The sequence below is a fragment of the Phocoena sinus genome, chromosome 1 (assembly GCF_008692025.1).
Source record: "Phocoena sinus isolate mPhoSin1 chromosome 1, mPhoSin1.pri, whole genome shotgun sequence".
Classification (NCBI taxonomy): Eukaryota; Metazoa; Chordata; class Mammalia; order Artiodactyla; family Phocoenidae; genus Phocoena; species Phocoena sinus.
In genome coordinates, this window is record NC_045763.1 from 74,891,954 (window position 1) to 74,914,783 (window position 22,830).

The 22,830-nt window shown below is 43.0% G+C and overlaps 1 protein-coding gene across 1 annotated transcript in view; it reads left to right on the forward strand.

The window, feature by feature from the left end:
- The window catches only part of SAMD13 (sterile alpha motif domain containing 13), a 48,667-nt gene that overhangs the window by 23,183 nt on the left and 2,654 nt on the right, over positions 1–22,830 (forward strand). The window contains exon 3 of the mRNA XM_032647393.1: positions 8,770–8,881. Coding sequence (XP_032503284.1) covers positions 8,770–8,881 — 112 coding nt within the window. The remainder of the gene's footprint in view (positions 1–8,769; positions 8,882–22,830) is intronic.

Genomic DNA, 22,830 nt, shown 5'->3' on the forward strand with positions numbered 1-22,830 from the left:
CAGCTTTTGTTCATTTACTCATATTTCTGTCCTTTTGTGTTGTCAAGTAAATGATCAGCAGTCCTTAGATGTATGTTCTTTGAAAGCCACGAGGAGATTGTAACCAGCTTGCTAGGTAGTTCCTGAGTGTTCTGTTTCATACACCTTTCTCAAACCCCACAACCATACTGCCCAATTCTACCTGAACACAGTGAGTGATGGTTCCTGGGATGCTGTTCTTTCCAGGGAACAGCAATCTGGAACAGAGAGTGATCATGATGAAAGATACCACTATAGTAAAAGCATGGAAAAATAGAACTCCCAAGACAGTATAAGTGGCTAAATACCAAATACTTCTTAACAGATAGTTTGTTAGGAAGAAAAGAAGGAAGGGAGGAGGAATGGAGGAAAAAGAAAGTGAGGAGGAAGAAAAGAGAGAGGGAGAGAAAAGGAGAAGAAAGGAGGGGAGTAAACTGAGCCACTAATTCAAACCTGAAAACTGACCTTTCTAATCAGGATCTGATGTCATAACCCTTCTGCAGATATGTTTGGTGGAATAAGTCAGAGTGCCATATGTATGGATTCTTGAATACAGAGAATATATGGTAGTGAATAGTGATACTTTTTTTTTTTTTTTTTTTTTGCGGTACGCGGTCCTCTCACTGCTGTGGCCTCTCCCGTTGTGGAGCACAGGCTCCGGACACGCAGGCTCAGCGGCCATGGCTCACGGGCCCAGCCGCTCCGCGGCATGTGGATCTTCCCGGACCAGGCACGAACCCGTGTCCCCTGCATCAGCAGGCGGACTCTCAACCACTGCGCCACCAGGGAAGCCCAATAGTGATACTTTTAATTGGTGCATTTTAATTTTTCTTAGTGAAGCCAAAGTTAATTCCTTAGTATTTTATGGCTGTCTGCTCATTCTGATATATGGTGTATTAGTCTACTCGACTGCCCTAGCAAAATGCCATAGACTGGGTGGCTTAAACATCATAAATGTGTTTCTCAGAGTTCTGGAGGCTGGGAAGCCCAAGATCAAGATGCTGGCTGATTCATTACCTGGGGAGAGCTCTCTTCCTGGCTTGTAGATGGTTGCCTTCTCATTACGTCTTCACATGGACTTGCCTCACTGCATGCATGCAGATCTTATAAGGCTACCAATCCTATTGGATTAGGACCCCACCCTTATGACCTCATTTAACCTTAATTGCTCTATGTCCTAAAAGCCCTAGTCCCAAATAGAATCACACTGAGGGTTAGGGCTTCAACATATGAATTTTGGGGGTGGAGGGGACACAATTCAGTCTTATCATATGGTCTTACGCTAAAAGTTTGGTTATGTTTGGTTATTCCCTTAAATTAAATGACAACTTGGGTTAAGAATTGAGTCTGTTCACTTTTTTGACTTGTACAATTTTGTCCATTGTAAATAACTGCCTTAAGGAAGTATACATTTCAAAAGAGTAAAATGAGTAAAACTATAGAATCAGCTAAGCATATCATCATATTTTAAGTGTGAAAACAACAGGAGTTCCAATTGATGCCAGCAGAATTCACAAACATGCATTACGTTATCTTCTATACATTAGAAGTTCTGAAGGGTTGCTGTTTTCTACATAGATTCTGGTGTGCTACTGATAAACCTACTGAAGGAAACCTGAGTTTGTCTCAGCATTAAAGCCACACTAAGTTCTTTGGAATAGTGACCATTGTGCCATGGCTCAGAGCAGGGAAGGAAAGTTCTTCCGGCAATCTGTATGCAGTTTTCTTTAGTATTAATGATCGGGATATGAAATGTGCATATGTTTTTGTTTATTATGAATGTGGGCATGAATTGCATCTGATAGTAAATGAAAAACAGAAATTCATGAGTCCTCTTGAGAGGAGTGTCCTTATTTACACTAGTTCAGAGGTCTTTATACTAGAAAGCTGAGAGCAGGTGAGGAAAGAGGCAGATTTGTTTTCAGAAAGATGGGGTGGGGTGTTCAGAAGACATTCGCAGCATAGATATGCCAAGGACAGAGTGCCATGTGATTTCAGAGGAAAGCCATGAGCCTGAGGCAAGATGCCTGTTAAGAGGAAAGAAATGATGCAGGGAGATGGCTCGTCTGTTCTTGGGACCTGATCATGGTGTTACTGCTGTTTCAGGGCTCCACACACCTAGCACAGCCTGACTCATACTGCCCCTCCTTCCTCCATCTAGCTAGTCCTTCTGTTCTTTACTTGCTTTTTTTTTTTTTCATTTTATTTTATTTTTTAAAACATTTTTATTGGAGTATAATTGCTTTACAATGGTGTGTTAGTTTCTGATGTATAAACAAAGTGAATCAGTTATACATATACATATGTTCCCATATCTCTTGCATCTCCCTCCCTCCCACCCTATCTCACCCCTCCTAGGTGGTCACAAAGCACTGAGCTGATCTCCCTGTGCTATATGGCTGCTTCCCACTAGCTATCTATTTTACGTTTGGTAGTGTATATATGTCCATGCCACTCTCTCACTTTGTCCCAGCTTACCCTTCCCCTCCCCATATCCTCAAGTCCATTCTCTAGGAGGTCTGTGTCTTTATTCCTGTCTTACCCCTAGGTTCTTCATGACCTTTATTTTTTCCTTAGATTCCATATATATGTGTTAGCATACGGTATTTGTTTTTCTCTTTCTGACTTGCTTCACTCTGTATGACAGACTCTAGGTCCATCCACCTCACTACAAATAATGAAGACAGGGAACACATATGACCATCTTCATCATGCAGTTGACTTGAGATTTTCCTTTTCACTAGATTAGTTCCCAAGGCTTATCAAGTACCCGGCTCATTGTGGGCAGGTTAAAATTAATTCATTATTGGAATGGAAGATTGATTGGGGTTATTAGGAAGGAGACATTTAACCAGTATCTTTTTAAAAATGAGTAGGGTTCTAATCCTTGGCAGTTGAACAGACAGGGCTTTGAGTAGCATAACCAAAGCTGTGGATATGGGAAAGTCCAGGATGTTGACTGGTTGGATTTCAGTACAAACTTGGAATTGGAAAGAAGCCTGGAAGGTTATGTTTGAATTAAATCCCTGAATGCCAAGCTAAAGAATTTGAAATATACAGAAGAATTATTTGCTTTTTCAATACTTTCGTTGCTTGGGTATGCTGCAGCTAAATGCAGTCAACTCTTATTTAGCTGGATATTAAAAAATGAAAAATGTCCTGTCAAGAAACTTTGAATCATCCTTTCTCTTTCTCCAACTGTCTTTCAGCCAGATCCCTGCTTGTTAGGATGACGGGAGAGGGAGAAAAAAATGGAGATAAAACTAAAGCTCATTTGGTCTCTTCATTCTTAGCTATGTCCTAGGCCGAGAGATCAATGTTAATTTATTACAATCAGAATTACATTGTTTTTAGCCAAAGGCTGATTTAAGATATGGGCAAAGAGCAGGTTAATTTAATTTTGAAAATAAGTTATAAAGATCAAGGAAGTACAAAGTTAGAGTGCATTTCTGAGTGGAAACACAAGTAACATTGAGAATTAGCTTTATAAGAGTAGCATGATAAATAAATATATCACCATAATTAACTAGTAGGAGGTAACTTTTGCTCTGAAATTTAAAGCAGAAATGCAATTAATAAGTATAATGGGGTTTTGAAATCACATATGGGCTGTATTTATCCAGAGTTTCCTTTTGGTCTGATCAACCCTCAGAATCTATAATATCATAAATGCCATAAAATATACACACGCTAAATTCTGAGAAAGGGTTTCAACTATTTTTCATCTGCCTCCACTAATATATAAAGGGGAAATGGAGACTTTTGCCACCAGCACTTAAAATTATCATGTGCCAACATGAAAACGTTTATTATAAGGTCTCGATCTGCATGTATCTGCCAAATTTGTTACTTATTGCATTTCTGTCCTCATGATCGTGTCTCTTTAGCTCTCTTTAAAAGTGAGGTGATTGTTTAATTAAGGGATAATCAGTTCCTAGTGTGAATTATTCACACATTATGTAATTTTTATCCATACGTGATGTACCCAACCATATGCACAGGGACTGAAAGGTGACTATGTTAAATGGAAACATTGATTTGATTAAGTGATGGGATTGGAGACAAATTCTGCCCTTCATTTCTTGCTAGTTTTTGTAATAAGGTAACATACATATATATTTTTAAAGCCTCATGCTTGGAAAAATATTCATGAATTTATCATCTTTATACCTTATAGTCTAGGAAGTATTTTTCTATGACAATAATGAATAATAAGTATCAAATTATAATGGAACGTTTATATCTGCCATCTCATTTCATCAGTGCAGAATTAGCAGCCACAGTGGGAACCACCATCTGGGAGGTGTTTTAAACAGCACCATTTAAATTCCTCCTGGTATTTGACATATATGAGTTATAAGAAAAGATTTGGAGAGAATGGTCCCCTTAAAAGGGAACAAAGTATCTCAGTTTGGCCACAAATAACAGTCCTTGAGGAGACATACTGGCTTTACCAGTGGGGAAAGGTGACGCTTAAATCCATCCTCTGAAATGTTCTCCTAGTTTTATCTGGCTTTGGCACTCTGGCCTCCCCAACACCCACCGTCATGTGGCCTTGGATAATCTCCAGGTTTCTTGTTTAAACTGTTGCTGAAACCACTGGACGGGTCCAGCAAAATCATCCATCATCCTTTAACATAACCTAGAAGTGACAATGTGTGCCTGCATATTTCTGCTTCTGCAAGCCATGCCCTCTCACGGAGGAACTTAGTGTGTGTTTGAAGCAATTGATGCCTTTCAGAATTGCATTAAAATCTTCAAGTGTCCTGGTCAGGCAGAATTATCTGGGCCCTCAAGTGCGTGCATCCCCAATAGCACCAGTTCACCCCCCCCGCCAGTTCTAATACTTAGAGTATGCTGCTTCCCCTCACCAGAGTGCCAGCTCCTTGAAGCATATGCATTCCTATCCTGGTAACCCTGCCTCTAGCACAGTACTGAGAAGACAGTAGGCTTTTAGTAAATATCTGTTGTATCAATGAGTATGGAGTGAAAAAAAGCATAGATTTGGAGGCAAGCATATGTGGAACCCAATCCTGGCTTTATACACTATGTGATTTGGGATGAGTTCTTAACCTTTCTGAGCCTTAGTTTCCTAAAAACAGGTTATAGTAGCCAGTTCACAAGGAGCTGGGAGGCTGATAATAGATTATGCGTGAAAAGCACATTGTAGACTCTAAATGCTCTCTGGTTGTTATTCCATTAATGTAACAGATCTTTGCCATGTATCAACTGTACACACCAGTCCAACCTGTGCTGGGAGCTGTAGAGAGGCAGAGATGGAGACAGATAGTTTCTCCTCTCAGGATGTGAGTGGTCTAACACTGGCTTCTTCTGTGTATCCCCTCACCCTAAGTATGAGACATTCCTCATTACTGGTGCTCTTCATGGTACACTGCCAGCGGTTTTGCAAAGCCTTTGTTCTCTGCTGCAATGCTAGTACTCAAGGATATTTCAGAACTGAGGAAGTGATGATGTCATATCCCAGCAGAATAAGAATCAGGAAAGCCTCCCATACTAAAATTACAATGTAGCATAGTTTTTTTTTATCATAATTAGATAACAATTCTTTATGAAGAAAGGCAGCTAATTGAAGTCAGCCACAGAGAGAGTGAGTTCAGATGTTTTCTGGGGCACTTAAAAGTGCATCTAATGGGGCGCTGTGCTCGCTGCTAGAAGCAAGCTGACTAGAAAACTTAAAAGATTTGTTAAAACAATGAATCCTTTCCAAACATTTTTCAAGCCCAACTTAAGCAAGAGAGGGAAGGAAAATGGTACCTAAAAGAGAGTCCCCTGTGTCAGCTCATGATTGCTTATGTTAAAGAGATGATGGAGGCTTCCCTGGTGGCGCAGTGGTTGAGAGTCCGCCTGCTGATGCAGGGAAACGGGTTCGTGGCCTGGTCCGGGAAGATCCCACATGCCGCGGAGCGGCTGGGCCCGTGAGCCATGGCCGCTGAGCCTGCGCGTCCGGAGGCTGTGCTCCGCAACGGGAGAGGCCACAACAATGAGAGGCCCGCGTACGGCAAAAAAAAAAAAAAAAAAAAAAAAAAAAAGAGATGGTGGAAAATCCCAGCATGTGTATAATTTTTTAAAAACACATTTAGTCTTGATTTGAAAGTACATGTTAATGTTTAACAATGTTAGAGTAAAAACTAGTTTTTCCCCATGTATATTGACTGTTAAATGGTAGGAGGGTGGCAGGGGGGCACATGCCATGTGTGAGTGACCATGTACGTGAGTGTGTATGTACATGGGCAGTATTTATAGATTCACAATCTCTATGCCCAAAAGGGAAAATACTTGTAACTAGCAAGCATTGGCTCTAAATGTTTTTAAATTAAGTGCTATGTTGATAAGTAGTTGATCACATGTGCCATTGATTAGTGACTCCCTTTTCTTTAACTAGGAGAGGTTTGTTGTTTTAATCAAATATTTTAAGTTCCTACTATGAGCAAAACATTATCCTGGGAACAAGGCAGAGACACAGGTCAACCCTTGACTTTTGGATGTTTGAAGACTTTCAGGAATCCCCAAAGTCTGGGCAATTTCATTTCCATTAAAAGTAACATGAATCTTTGCAACTTGCACTAAATGTTGGACCTTCCCAAGCTTGATTCTAGGCCCAGTTCTCCTCTCGTCCCCTCCCAAGGTTTCACATGCCATCTAAACGCTTCTGGCTCCCCGCTGTGTACCTCTAGCCCACCTGTCTGCTTTGAGTTCCAGACCCATGTTCCACATGAAATCTCAACTTCGATATAGATGGTACCCCACATTCAGTGTGTCCAACCAAACCTGGGGATGCAGTCTAAGTGCAGTTACCACCATCCATCCAGTTCCAGGACACTTCGATCTCCTTTGTTCTCATGTCTAGTCCACCACTAGGTCATGCTGATTCTATTGGTTAAATATTTTTGAAATCCACATGCTTCTCTCCTTTTCCACCATAGTCTCAGTCACCATGATCTCTTGCTTGGTCCCTTCTTCTCCTCTGGCTCCTCTCCAGTACCCTCTTTTTAGAAATGTGAGTCAGATCAGGTCACACCCATTACATCAGACCATTTAACAAGTCCCATTGCTCATAGACAAAAACCCAGAATCCTTGATGTGGCCTCTGACACCAGCATGGCTCCCTGGGCTGTATATTCCTGCTACAGAGCCTGGAATAATCTTCAGCTTACTCCTTTATATGGTTAACCTTCTGGCTGCTCTCTAGACCTTACCTCAAAAGAAACTTCCACAAGAAAGCCTCTCCTAGCCCCTCAAACTGCCATAGTACAGAGTGCCTATCCTTCAGCTACATTGTGTGGCTGTACATTTAGTCGTATGATTACCGATCAGTGTCTACCCCAAAAGTGCTGTGTATTCACAAGACTAATGACCCTTCTGTTTCACTCACCAATATATTCCCAGCTGGAGGGCTAGGAGGGGGCTTTGTCCTGAAGGACCTCCTGAGCCAAGTGAAACTACTTGGAATTTATCCAAAGGGCAATGGGAAGAAGTCTTTGAAGGATTGGAAGCAGGGGAACAATGTGATGGGATGTACACTCTGGAAGAATCACTGCGGACGAGGCATAGAGAAATCTAGACAAATACTCTTGAAACACAGAAATAAGAGTCACAGTAACTGCAGGTCCTTGCCACTCTTTCTCTCTTCCACCTTTCCTCCCCTCCTCTCTAAATCCATTGAGGAGGTTACCCAGAGACCCTCTCAAACTAATGCTTGATCAACATCTAGTCGTCTGAACATTGACTGAATTCCTAACTATGTACTTGACACAAGGGATAATAAAGTGAGAAATGGTCCAGGTCCAAATGTACCTCTTCAGCCCACATCTCCTGGTCCAAATGTACCTCTTCAGCCCACATCTCCGTAGAAAGATTAGACAGTCTCCTAGAGACTGTCTAATAAGTGGAGTATAATCCAGTGGGAAAAGTGCTGCAGTTGGAGTTAGAATGGAGGTCTTGAACTCAGAGGATGTTATAACAAACACTTACCCAGGTGCAGCCAGAAAATGCCTTACAGAGATGATGGCATTTGAACTGGTAGGAAGGGTAGGATTTTGTTGGAAAATGAGGGGGCATTCAGTGGCTGGAACAGCATGTGAAGGGCATGGTGTGTTGGGGAATGGCTTTAGCCCTGGATGTGCGGGGTTGGGGATGGGAAAAGTGATGACATGTTGGGGCCACATTGTAAGAGGTCTGGTATTCTTAGCTCAGGGGTATGAATGCCATATTGTGGGCCGCCAGAAATCACTGGACCACTCTTTTTTTTTTTTTTTTTTTGCGGTACACGGGCCTCTCACTGTTGTGGCCTCTCCCGTCACAGAGCACAGGCTCTGGATGCGCAGGCTCAGCGGCCATGGCTCACGAGCCCAGCCACTCCGCAGCATGCGGGATCCTCCCAGACCGGGGCACGAACCCACGTCCCCTGCATTGGCAGGTGGACTCTCAACCACTGCGCCACCAGGGAAGCCCTGGACCCCTCTTAATATCTCTGGATTAAAAAACAATACATGAGGAAATACTTTATATTAAAGGTTCATAGAGAAAGGAGTGACTGAGCCAGTGAGAGCAGTGATCTTCTGAGCCCAAGAAACGCATGAGTGATTCTGGTTCTGAGGCACATACACTGGGATCTGGGCCTCCGGTTACAGTGAGCTGGGCCAGGCCTGCCCCTGGGAGGCTGAGTGGAGAGCCTAGCCGCACACACTTGCATGTTCTGCCCTGACAGCCATCTTGATTGTTATTTTGCAGTTCCATGGAGAATGGGAGGCCACCCGATCCTGCAGACTGGGCCGTGATGGATGTCGTCAATTACTTCCGAACCGCAGGATTCGAAGAGCAAGCTAGTGCGTTTCAGGAACAGGTAACTCGGTCTAGAGAAACACATGATGAACGTGATCACCTCCCGCTGGTGAAGGCTGAGTGAGGCTCCCGACCATCCCAGCCCCTGAGAAACTGAGGGGGTGGGAGAGGGCAGGACAGGAGTGACAAGCTACCGATTCCTTCCTGCAAGAGAAAAACCCAAGCCCCGAGAGGAGAGGAGACACAGTCACAGCCGCAGAGAGGAGGGCTCAGTCTCCTCAACACCTGCATCTTCTGAAAGACGGCACAGCCCTACCTTCCACACAAACACACTAGAAAGCAGAAAAGAAAGAAAAAGGAGGGGCCGATCTGGCTGAGAGACATGCAGCCTCGTCTGCTTCTGGGCTTGGCACCACCTGAGCTGTTAATCAAGTCTCCTCCAGTTTGCTTGCTGGGTGCTGAGCAAAGTCTAGTGGAAAGAGGACACTAGACTCAGATAGACTCAGATCCTAGTTCTTGTAACTCTATGTGACCGCAGACAGGCTACTATGACTCTCTGAGTCTTGGTTTCACATCTGTAAGAGGAGGCTCTCAATGCCTAACTTGGTAGGGTGGTGCCGTGAGGATTAAAGGACAGCGAAGGCACAGTGCCTAGGATAGGTGCTGGCCCAACGCTGATGCCCCCAAAAGTTAATTCCCTCGCTCAGGTCCAGGGTTGGTACTGGAGAGAGGGAAGGAGGAGCAGGGGGTCCTTCCCAATTGTCTGGGTGAGTCCCAATTCCATTTTCCAAGCTGGGCCAGCTTTGTAGAGATGGTGCTCAAAGGGCTTTGACCATGAGGAAGCAAATCGGGGTACACGTGGTCCACACCAGACCAGCTCTGTAGGAAAACACAGAGTTCCCATCTCCCCGTCAATGAAGTCTGCAGTCTCCTAAGCATTACGTTTACTTCTCTAATGTTGTAATATAATTGAGAGAATTATAAAGCGAGCAATGTGTTTGGCTGCTTCTTGCACATCCCTTTAGCCATTTCTTACTCTCTCAAGCTGGGTTTGGATAAGTGCACTTTTCTAATACCGTATATTCCAATCTCTAGATGTCCTTCAATCAGTATTTCCTTCCACCTGATCCCTATGCATATGTGTCTTTTGTTAATTTGGAAAATGTGCCAAAATAACAGTTTAAATCACTTCGCAGCCACCAGGATAGCTAAAATTAGAAAGACTGATTGCAAATGTTCGCGAGGATGTAGAGCAACCACACTCTCCTACATTGTTGGTGGGAGTGTAAAATAAACACTCGTACATCTACCCCACGATCAACAACTTCCTTCCTGAGTATTTACCCAAGGGAAATGAAAGCACATTGTTAAATAGCTTTATTCATAGTAGTCCAAAACTGGAAGCCTAAGTGTCCATCAATAGGAGAGTGAATATACAAACTCTGGTCTTCTCATAAAATGGAATAAAGAAAAATGAAGTACTGATATATACAATAGTTTGGATGAGTCTTAAAACATTATGCTAAGTGAAAGAAGCCTTACATAAAAGAGCTCATTCTGAATGGCTTCTTAGTCCATACAAGCTGCTATAACAAAAATACCATAAACTGTGTGGCTTATAAACAACAAACATGTATTTCTCACGATTTTGCAGGTAGGGAGTCTAAGATCAAGGCACTATCAGATTGGGTATCTGGTGAGGGACTGCTTCCGAGACAGCTGTCATTTCACTGTGTCCTCACATGGAGGAAGGGATGAGAGAGGTCTCTGGGGCTGCTTTTATAAAGGCACAAATATTCACGAGGCCTCTGCCCTCGTGATCTAATTGCGTCCCAAAGGGCCCACATCTTAATACCATTACTAATATCCCTAACACCCATTGGGGGTTAGGTTTCAACATATGAATTTTGGGGGGACACAAATAGACCACAGCAGTTCCATTCAGACAAATGATGAGAACAGGAAAATGCACTAGTGGTAGAAAAAAATCAGACAGTGGTTGCCTCTGGATAGGTGGGAGAGGGGAATGACCGGGAAGGAGCATGAGGGAACATTCTGAGTGATGGTAGCGTTTTGTGTCTTGATAAGGGTTTGTGTTATGGGTATATGCATTGGTCACCACATATGTATGCACAGGTATATGCAAACAATTCAGATTTGTGTATTACATAGCCAATAAATGTTTCCTCAAAATGAAAAGAACTGTAAAAAAATAAAACAATTAATGGTATGCAAACTGAAGTATTCAGGGGAGAAGTATGCTGATTTTGCAACTTACTTGGAAATGCATCAAAATATGGATTGATAGTTGGCTAGAGGGATGAGTAGTTGGATAGACATATGATAAAGTAAGTATGGAAAATGTTCATTGTAGAATCTAGGTGGTGGGAGTATGGGCGTTCCCTATAATATTCTTCCGACTTTATGTTTGAAAATTTTTGCAATAAAATTGTGGGGGGAAGTAGCTCAGGTTGGAAAGTGGAAGGCTGATCAGCTGGAACATATTTTATTTTGGTTTAATGATATAGAGTCCATTTGTGTCATTGTAGTTGAGTTAACTCACTTCTAAAATTAAATTTAAAGAATATTGTGAAAGGTTAACAAAAAAAGGGACTTAGCTAAAAGGTCTCTTGGCCAGATTCCCTGCTGTCCAAAAGCATTTTTTCAGAATGAGCTTTTGCTCAGACTCCTCCGGGGCAGATGTCCCAGATTGGGGGTGGGGATGTTCTTTGGGCCTTCCAGATTCTGGAATGGAACTGGCCAGCTCTGAGCTCGGCCCAGGAGCAGGTACTTTCTCCCAAGGATGACATCACTCTGGCACCAGTGACAGTGGGGGGCAAAAGGGAACACACTTTCCCAAGGCATCTCATTCAGAAGTCCTTCAAGGGAGGAAAGGAGCACCATCTTGCTTCTCCAACTCTGGAGCCTGAGAAATGAATTCCCAGGGGACTGGAATTTTGCAAGTATTGTCTACAAGCTCAAGTTCTTCATTCTTGTGGAAAGGCAATTGGGCGGGGAAAAGAGTCTGCCTTGAATTATTCTCTGGAAGTGATTCAAATCTTCCTCCTGCTTTGAAATTCTCATTGTCTTTCCTCTTCTCATTAAAGGAGGTAGAGGGCAAGGAGGGAACCACTGGCCAGGCTCAGGCTGATATGACAAGCAGCTGCTGTGATTTTCATGAGGACTGAGGATCAAGATCCTCTACTATGTTAACCTACCTCTTCCATTTCATGATTCAGAGGCCTTCAGTCTTTCACCTCCAAGGATCTTCCCGGCAATGGACCTCAAGCAGTCAGCTGTCACTCACCAATCATCCCAGATGGGAAGACTGCAGGCCACCCCCAGGCCAAACACATGACCCTTTTAGGCACATCTTCTAGGTCACAGCAGCTGAGAAACAATAAGAATGGTCACACCCTGAAATCTCCTTAAGGGAGGCTTTGCCTTGCCATCTGATGGAAGCATGGCAGGGATGTGAACATCCCCTAAACCACCTTAGAAAAGGGCAGGTTCAGAAAGGGTTGCCAAGGGTAGCATGTCTCAGTTGATGTGAGAACTTAATTTCTTGGCTGTTATGGATGTAATATTTGTGTCCCCCCCAAAATTCACGTTAAAGTTAAAGCCCTAACTCCCAGTGTGATGGTGTTTGGGGCCTTTGGGAGATAGATGAGGTCATGAGGCTGGAACCCTCACGATGGGATTAGTGCCCTGAAAAGAAGTGACCAGAGAGCTTCTCTTTCCCTCTGTGCCATGTGAGGGTATAGCACAAGGGCAGCCATCTGCATGGTAGGAAGAGGGCCCTACCAAGAGCCACGTGTTGGCACTGTGATCTGGGACTTCCAGCCTCCAGACTGTGAGTAATAAATTTCTGTTGTTTAAGCCACCTAATCCATGGTGTCTTGTTATAGCAGCCTAAGCTGACTAAGACACTAACACTGACATCGGACATGTCCACCATCCCATGTGCCAACTTTCAGGAGAGTGTCTGTCTTCTTGGTATGATCTCACAGTACATTACTGGATATTCTCTTGTTATAGCAACCAGACTCAGAGGTGGATTTCTAGCAACATGCTCCCTTGGAAGATGTCAGGCCATTGAGCGAGGTTTGTCCAAAGTGCAGGCGTGTCCCATGTTCCTGTGGTATGGAGGGGCAGCTGAATTAACTGGGGGATCTTTGTATAACCTCCTTTTGTCTATGCAGGCACACTGACACCTAACAATTATCTCCATTAAGTTTCCCACTAGTGCAATTATCTCCATCAGGTTTTCTTCTGGCCAACCTCTTTTGAGCCTCTGTGTGAGCCACAGGTGCAAACCAAAAGACTTATCAGGAGGGAAGACCTAGGGGCTTCCCTGGTGGCGTAGTGGTTAAGAATCTGCCTGCCAATGCAGGGGACACGGGTTTGAGCCCTGGTCCAGGAAGATCCCACATGCTGCAGAACAACTAAGCCCGTGAGCCACAGCTACTGAGCCTGCACTCTAGAGCCCACGTGCCACAACTACTGAGCCCATGCACCACAAGTACTGAAGCCCACACACCCAGAGCCCATGCTTCTCAACAAGAGAAGCCACTGCAATGAGAAGTCCATGCACCGCAATGAAGAGTAGCCCCCACTCACCACAACTAGAGAAAGACCCTAACTGCAGGTCGCAAAGACAGTGTGCCCGTTGTGGGTAGTCACTTCATTTCTTCACTATCTGACTCATTCACTCAGAATGTATGTGAAGAAGATGGACATGGAGAGGGGCCATTCAATGAAGGTCACTTAATTCATATTGTTCAGATCCTCAAACTCACAAGTGAGCGACATCAGTGCATCTGTTTCTAGAACAATATGAATCATTGAGAATTTTTTTCTCAGAGTATCATGACAAAATAATATGCAACTCATGGTGACAAATTAATTTTACTCCATATCGCCTCACTTCCCCTAAACCACACGAATAAGAACAGTATTTTACTCTGAAATGTCCAACTGGTTGTTTAAGCTGTTTGCCTGAAATTCCAAGACTGACATTTCTTTTCAGATGGCTTATTGCTAACTTTTGATACGTTTCTGAGGCCACTGACTTAGTAACTATAAATAAAATATTTTATTGTTACAAATTGCCAAGTAACACTAACCTCCTCAAATGGAGTAGTAAAGTGGAAAGGCCAGTCAGAGTAACCACGAGCATGGTCCTAAGTTATAGTTGAATGGACTTCAACTGTAGTGGCTCTAGATGGATAGTTCTAATTAGACCTGGGACAAATCCAGGTTTGCAGAGGTTGGGGGAGAGAGGGAGGTTAAAATCATACAATTTTAAGAGCCTTCCTTTGGAATAAAAGTACAAAATCATGATACAAAATTGCTAAGGCAAAAATTAAGCTTCATTAACTTCATGGTAAATCCAACTCTGGGACTTCCTTGGTGGCGCAGTGGTTAAGAATCTGCCTGCCAATGCAGGGGACACAGGTTCAAGCCCTGGTCTGGTAAGATCCCACGTGCCATGGAGCAGCTAAGCCCATGTGCCACAACTACTGAGCCTGTGCTCTAGAGCCCTCGAGCCACAACTACTGAGCTCACGTGCCACAGCTACAGCTACTGAAGCCTGCGCGCCTGGAGCCCATGTTCCGCAACAAGAGAAGCCACCTTGACAATGAGAAGCCTGCTCGCCGCAACTAGAGAAAGCCCGCGCACAGCAAGGAAGACCCAATGCAGCCAAAAATAAATAAATAAACAAACAAACAAATAAATAAATAAATCCAGCTCTGAATTAGACCAGTTAAAATCCCACAAATTGACCATAACTTTTATTACCTTTTCAGCATATTATAATACCAAGTACTGGAAATATACGAGGTGATTTGACACATGATATTTCTTAACAGTCTGAAATGCTTAAAAGATTTTGTGGCATAATGAACAGGGGAAGTGGCAACTTAGACTCTGCTGATGTGTCCTTTCAGCCCACAAAAATTTAGAAAAGAGTTAAAAAACAAATGGGTAATGCTAGCAATAAGAAAACAGCAAAGAGAATGGAAGCAAAACTGATAAGGAAAGAACCTTTTGAATTTTTTGATTGAAATAGAATAGATTTATATAGACCAAACCCCCAAATTGTTGTTTAAATCATTCATGTGAAATGAGAAGTTATAATACATTATAAGATAGCCAGGTATGTGGTGCTTCTTTGGCTTATTCACTTGTTCATTTGTTTCCATAGCTGTTACAGCTTTTTCTAACACTTATGAAAATAAATATAAAACTAATAAAGTTGGAACTTCCCTGGTAGCACAGTGGTTAGGAGTCCACATGCCAATGCAGGGGACACGGGTTCAAGCCCTGGTCCGGGAAGATCCCACATGTGGTGGAGCAACTAAGCCTGTGCGCCACAACTACTGAGCTCTGCGCTCTAGACCCTGCAAGCCACAACTACTGAGCCCATGCACCTAGAGGCTGTGCTGCACAATAAGAGAAGCCACTGCAGTGAGAAGCCTGCGCACCGCAACGAAGAGTAGCCCCTGCTCGCCGCAACTAGAGAAAAGCCCGTGCTCACCAACAAAGACCCAATGCAGCCAAAAATAAAATAAATGAAACTATTAAAGTAAAATAATGATCATTATTACAAGTATTATTTTACTTTAATAAGGCCACCTGAAACTATTGTAGGTATGATAATTGTTTGAAGGAAGCACGGAAGATTCTGGGCAGAAGGGGGATTAGATACAAAGGCATGGGGGCATGAAAAAACATGATTTATCTGGAGAACTCCCAGAACCTTGGCATAAGAGGTGTGGAGCAGGGAATGCCTAAGGATAAGACTGAAAGATAAACAGGGGTCCGGATAGCAGATAGTCTGTTTGGGTGAGAGGGACTAGGAAACCACTGAAGGATATTGAGTGGGGAGTGCCAGGGTGAGATTTGTGTTTCTGAACGATCAGTCTCGTGACAATGTGGAGAGTGGCTTGGAAGACAAGGAGACAGAAGGCAGGAAAGCTGATATAATCATTCCACTGGGGATGGAAAGGAAGAGATGGATTAGAAAGACCATCTGGGGAAGATGGTCAAGAGAATTTAGTGGATCATTGGCAATGGAGGGTGAAGATTTGTCCCGTCTCAGTTCTCTACCTTAGCCCCAGGACTGAGCTCACTGCTCAGTGTGGGAGAGGGAGGAGGCTTGGGTGACGACTGCTAGATGTCTGGATTTGTTAGTTGCAAAGAAGTGTCATTAACCAGGACTTTAGTGAGAGGTCAGTTCTGTTTTGGTTTGTTTTTAAATTTATTTATTTATTTATTTATTTATGGCTGTGTTGGGTCTTCGTTTCTGTGCGAGGGCTTTCTCTAGTTGTGGCAAGCAGGGGCCACTCTTCATCGCAGTGCGCGGGCCTCTCACTGTCACGGCCCCTCGTTGCGGAGCATAGGCTCCAGATGCGCAGGCTCAGTAGTCGTGGCTCACGGGCCTAGTTGCTCCGCGGCATGTGGGATCCTCCCAGACCAGGGCTTGAACCCGTGTCCCCTGCACTAGCAGGCAGACTCTCAATCACTGCACCACCAGGGAAGCCCCAAGAGGTCAGTTTTAAGACAGATGGAATGAATACAGTTTGGGGCATGTTCAGTTTGAGAGCATGTAGGCATCTAGTGGATATATCTAGAAGACAGCTCATGGGAAGGGCGAGGCCTAGAAAGAGAGACATGAGAGTCATCAGCAGTCATAGGAAGGGGTGAGGATGAGACAGGCATTTAAAAGGGGAAAAGAAAAAGGCCAAGGACAGCACCCTAGGGAGCACCCAGGTTTCAATTGTTAGGAGAAGAAAGGGAACTGGCAAAAGCATCTGAGAAATACTCAGTGTGAAAGGTTGTCTAGAAACCAATGACAGGAAGAGTTTCAAAAAAAAGTGAAATGATCAACAAGGTCAAATGCCTCAAAAAGGCGAAGCCCAATGGGGTCTGCCAATGACACTGGAGTTTCACTGGAGCTGGGGGTGGACTGGAAGGTGGAGGACTCTTTCTTCCAAGTTGAGGAGTGAGTGGGAGGCAAGTGGAGGGAGCTCCAGCAGTAGGAGGGTCATGAAGACCTGAGAGCTCTTTCCTAAGAGAGGAGATGCTCAAACTTATTTACATGCAGGAAAGTAGCCAGAAGAATTGGACAAGTTAAAATTGAATGAAATTGAGAACAGTTCAATGAAGCAGAATCCCTGAGGACAATGAAAGGGATGAGATCAAAAGAGTGTGGAGGGGCAAGGACATGGAGAAATTTGAACCCTCATACATTGCTGGTAGGGATATAAAATAGTGTGGCCGCTATAGAAAACTGTTTGGCAGTTCTTCCAAAGGTTACGCATAAAATTACCATATGACCCAGCAATTCCGCACAAAAGAATTGAAAAGAGGGACTCAAACAGATACTTGTACACAAATGTTCATTGTAGCATTATTCACAATAACCGAAAGGTGGAAACAACCCAAGTATCCATGAACAGATGAATGGATAAATAAAATGTGGTACCTAATATGCAATAGAATGTTATTCAGCCATAAGAAGGAACGAAGTTCTGATACAAGCTGCAAGATAGATGAACCTTGAAAATAGTATGCTCAGTGAAATGAGCCAGTCAAATATTATATGATTCCATTTATATGAGATATCTAAAATAGGCAAATTCATAGAGACACAAAGCAGATTAGAGGTTATAAAGGGCTAGTGGAGAGGAGGGAGTTATTGCTTCATGGGGTTTCGTTTTGGTGATAGAAGAGTTTAAAAAACAGTGGCAATAATTGTACAACATTGTGAATATCACTAATGCCACTGAATTGTACACTTACAAATAGTTAAAATGGCCTATTTTATGTTATATATATTTTACTGCAATAAAATGTAATGTCAGGTAATATACATGAAGATTCAATTTGGTCAATATAAAAAAATATATTGGGAATTAGTTCTGAGCAAGACAGGGACATCTTCCTCTGTCCTTCCTGTGCTCTGGGAGCATAGGTAAGGATGTGTGCAGATACAGCTGAGATGGCCCTTGTCCTAAGGGACATTCAGGCAGTTCCTGACAGTTTCTATTTTCTTTGCTAACCAAGAGGCAAGCTCCTCTGCTTGGAGTGGACAGGATGGGTAGAAGTTTACTAAGGAACTAGAGGAGAGCAGTGAAGGTTAAGAATGGCCACCTAGGGGAATGGGAGAGAGAGCTGAGCAACAGTAAATAAAAGAACTGTTGATATATTCTCCTGACCCAGCCGAGACTGGTACACTGCACATGTTTAGTGTTCATCTTCTTGGTTTCTTGATTTTTTTTCTCCCACTTCACCAGGTATAGGAATCAGAGAAGCTGGATTGATTGCTAGACTGCTCCTGCATGGAGTGTTTATGGCATGGGCACAGTGGAGGGCTAATAGCCTAAGAGGGTGATCCGAGAGGGCATGTAAAAGAATGGTTGCAAGGGCCAACCAGTGGGTGCAGATTTGATACAAAAGAGGAGTCTGCAGGGGACTCATTACCCTGGAGAAAGAGGAGTTGAAATGAAAAAGTGGGTATAATGGGAGGGAGTAGTGAGAGATAGACTAGGATATTGGACTTCCAGCGTGGCAGAGGTGGGACTCTTCTGGTTGACGACATTATAAGATTAGGTTCTAATAAGGAAGGTGAAGTTGTAGAAATGGTTGGTGTATTAGAGTAGACATCAACTGCTGTCACAAGTAGATGAAAATAGATATAATGGCTTAACTATAGTAGAAGTTTCTTAATATAAATAGTCCAAGGTTGTTGGTGGAGGTGTTCTGCTCCACTGTAATTCAAGGTCCCAGGCTGATGGGAGCTCTGTCATCTTCAGCTGTATGCTTTCCAGATCACTTGGGCACTGACATCCAGTTGGTGTAAGGATAAAGCGCAAGAAGGAGCACACGTGGTGGTTTTATGGGCCAGGCTGGAGAGAGGTGCACGTCATCCCTTCACATGTCGTTGGCCACTATGTGGTCACACGGCCACACCGAATTGCAAGGAAGTCTGGGAAATGTGTAGTTGTGTGTCCTGGAAAAAGAGCAGCCTTGCTACACTTGAGCTTTAAAGCCATTCTTTAAAGCATTGGCTGATGCGACACTGCTACTTAGTTCTATCTTTAAGTCCAGAGATAAATTTCAAAAAGACTAACTTTAAGAGATCAATTGAAGTGAAGAAGCCTTATCTGACCATACATGGGAAGCCTTCACTTCTAATTCTATTCCTTCAATCTATTCTTTCTTTCTTATCTAGGCAGAATTCTCTGTAACCTAGTTTCCTCATTTGATGACATGAGTTTCAGTCTCTTTCCTTCATCAGAAATGTGTACGTGATTTTTTTGGAATAGAGCCCCTTTATCACCCATTTCGTGCCCGCAGCAGATATCCACAGGGAGATACCCGTTACATTACTGAAGGCATGAGCCTGCATAATGAGCAGAAATGGATTTTGTGTCTGATATAAATGCAAGACCCATGTTGCTTCCAATTGTTACTTTAACAAATGAGGTAAAGACTTCTTTTTGAGCCACACAGCTAGTTTCTGTCCTCCAAGATGTATATTATCCACCCCAAATTTTCCACCAATAGGATTGCAAGGCAAGCACAGCATCAGCTGATAGTCATTGGATGATGGTGTTGAGCTCATAGTCACTCCACCCACAATGAGCTGCAGAGGTCAGGGAAGGGGTGGGGACATTGTAGAGGATACCAGCCCCAAATAGGAATTTCTCCCCCAGAAGAGCCTTTGTCCCAAGAATCATGTGATATGATTCAAAAGGTCTTGCTGTAGACTTGAGTAGTCCGCCATCTTCCTTTCCAAAGTTACCCGGAAATTCTTCAGAAAATAAACTCTGTGTCTTGGTGAGGAAAAGTCCTTTAAAGAAACATGGTGAATTACTACAAAGTACTGGGGATGCCACAAAATGCTTCTTCCTCTGATATTAAGAAGGCTTATCACCAGTTAGGTCTTGGGGTCCAAGCAGACGAGAACCCAGAAAACCGGGAGGCAGCTAAGGAGAAGTTCAATCAAGTAGCAGAGGCCTCTGCCGTCTTGTCTGATGCCGAGAAACGCAACAACTATGACAAGTCCAGAAGGAATCGCATCAAAAGGGAAAACAGGAGATGGCAGGGACAAGGATGATTTGAAGGAGGAACTGTGGTTTGAGAGGCCACACTGTGGCTTTCAAAATGTCTTTGAAGATAAAGAGCCCTTCTCAGGAGACTGTTTTCCCAGTGGCCATGTGGGTAGGGCCAGGAGGTTCCACTCCTCCTTTTTTTATGTGACCCCCATACTGGACACAGGATTTTCCACTTTTGTATCCCTGGGCTCTGGACCAAATTCCCCTTCCTCTGTGACATTTATACCTTTTATAAGCAGTGGAATGGGAAACTTCAAACTGGTCACCACTTGTAGCCAGATAGTGAGTGGCAAGGAAGTTGTTATAAAGAAAGTTCTAGAATATGTGAGGCGGAAGACTGAAGTGGGAAAAGAACGCCTGTTCCATCGGATTCCTCCACACCACTGGTAAGGAGCTGCTGCTGTGTTCTTCCACGGGGAGACTTTGCTGTGAGGCTGGTGAGTCTGATGCTTGTCAAAGACAGAATTGGAATCTGAGAGTGTGTTGAACTGGAATGGACAGGGGTCAGCTTAATACAAATTTCTCATTTCACAGAGGGAGGGAATAATGGGCCAGATGCTCCATAGGAACTAGGAAGCAGCAGAGTTTGGCTTCCAGCCCAAGTCTTCTGATTCTAAATTGAGCCTTCTTTTCTCCTGGACTCTATCTGGGACAGTAGAGACCACCACAGATATGGCCTTCTGAGACATTTGCAGGGCCCTACCATTATAAATCCCACTGACTCCTCTTCCTTTTTTTTTCCCCGCCCTACCTTGTTATTATCCATTGCCTCTTTCTTGATGGCCCTTTTTCTCTTCCTAGCCTCTTTCTCTTTGCTTCTTCTCTCCCCATCTCTTCTTTTTCCCCATTTCCAATAGACCATATCATAGTTAAGCTTAACTGAAAGAGTCACCTATTATATAAAGTTGTCAGAGAAAGAGTGAAAAGTAAATGGGTTAAGATTTTTAAATATATTTTTAAAAATAGCTAGGATTTATCGACTGCTCAGTAGAAGTAAGGAATTCTACTTCATGTGTTATCTCAATGATCTTTTCAGCAGTGAGATGCAGTAGCTACTTCCCCCCCCCCCATATAGATAAGGAAATGAGGTTTAGAGAGATTAAGTAACTTGCCCCAGGCCCCGCCTAATAAGCAATAACATAGTGTCTTACTCTGAAACACATGCTTATCTCCTGAGCTATAACATCTACGGATTCTACTCATTTATTTTTAGATCTAGGGTCTTGGCCTCACTGGAAATTTACACCTGTCATCTCTAAAACTTACTTCCATGCATGAGTACTTGTGGGAACTTAAGTAGGCAAGCATTTTGAGTATTATTGCCCAGCAGACACTTGGTTATTCTAACATGAAGACAGAAGACAGAAGCAATGTAAAAAGTTTCACTGAAACTAACAAACAATTATCCCTTAACACAGAAATGTAAACAAAATCCCAAGATGTGAATTATATTTTTGTTTTGAATTTTGGATTGTTAATGCAAAATCATGGGATTTTTTCGTTTGTTTGTTTAACTGGATCTGGTCACACTCCAACTCCTTCATTTATACACAGACTAGGCTCCAGAGGAGTGGTTCCTTGTGGAAAGTTACTGATGGAGTCTGCATTAGAACCTCTGTCTCCCGATTTCCAGTCTCACGCGCATCCTAGTATACCATGCTGACTGGCAAAAGTTGGATTTCACTTGCCTTGCAAGCTTTTCTAGAAATAACATAACAAATGATTAGCTTTCTTAATCAAGGAACTTTCCTATGTTTGTGATTTTTATGAGACACATTTTTATGTAGTCTTTGAACTTTTTTAATCTCAGTGAATTTTCTGAACTTGAACAAGAATATTCCTGCATCCCTCTGGCAAAGGGTAGCTTTCAGGCAGGGGACATACTTCCAGAAAAGAAACAGAAGATGGATTTGGAATTGGAACACATCCCAGTTCTTTCAAAGCCTACACATTTCCACTTAGTAGTCATTGAGAACGTCCTATATGTCAGACACGGTGCTAGGTGCCTGATATGAATTAATCATTTTTAACCTCCAAAATTCTTCAGGGGGTTATTTCCATTTTACAAGTTTGGAAACTGAGGCTCAGGGAAGTTACGTCCCTTACCCAGAGCCACACAATAAGTTGTGGAGACAGTGTTCAGACTGCAGTTTGTTTGACCTGGAAGCTCCCATTTCCATTATGCCATCTCCACTCCCATTCATCTGAGCTGCCATAGTCATGGTTTAAGAGGAAAGTTTTGTTGTATATATGAATTATATTCATTTCAAAAATTTTTAAATGAGGAATTCCAGATGGAGCTTTCTTTTACCAACCCTCATCTGAGGTGAACGGCAGTGTAGCTACCAAACAAAGGAAAATCAAATTGGAGCATGAAACATGATTTTCCATTTTGTTTAAATAAAATCCAAATTTCAGCATTTTTCACAGACGTACTTGGCTTTTGACAGAAATGCTGAGTTGTAGAAGGACTTTTTGCCAACAAAGATGTAAAAAAAATTCATTTGCAGTTAGTCAAGGAAGTTTTCTTGTATAGAAATGAAAGCAGTGGCATCTCCTCCTGGCCCCCGTTTAAAATATGTGGTAAGTTAGATATGAGCAAACAACAGCAAAGGAAGGATGGAGAGCAGGAAGGGCTTTGCTGTTTTTGGAAGCAGCCCGAGTGAATCACTATTCATCTCAGTGTGTAAGACAGAGCATGAGCTTTGATGTAACCTGCGATTCAGATTCCTGTGACCTCACAATGCCTTCAGAGCTGCTGCAGTGGTTTCCGGGTGTCAGGGCTCCTCTCCAACTCTCATACTTGCAGGTTTTACTGATGGACAGTCTTTGGGATTACTAGCTGCCTAAATAGAAAAAGATACTTTAGGATTGAAAAGTCAAT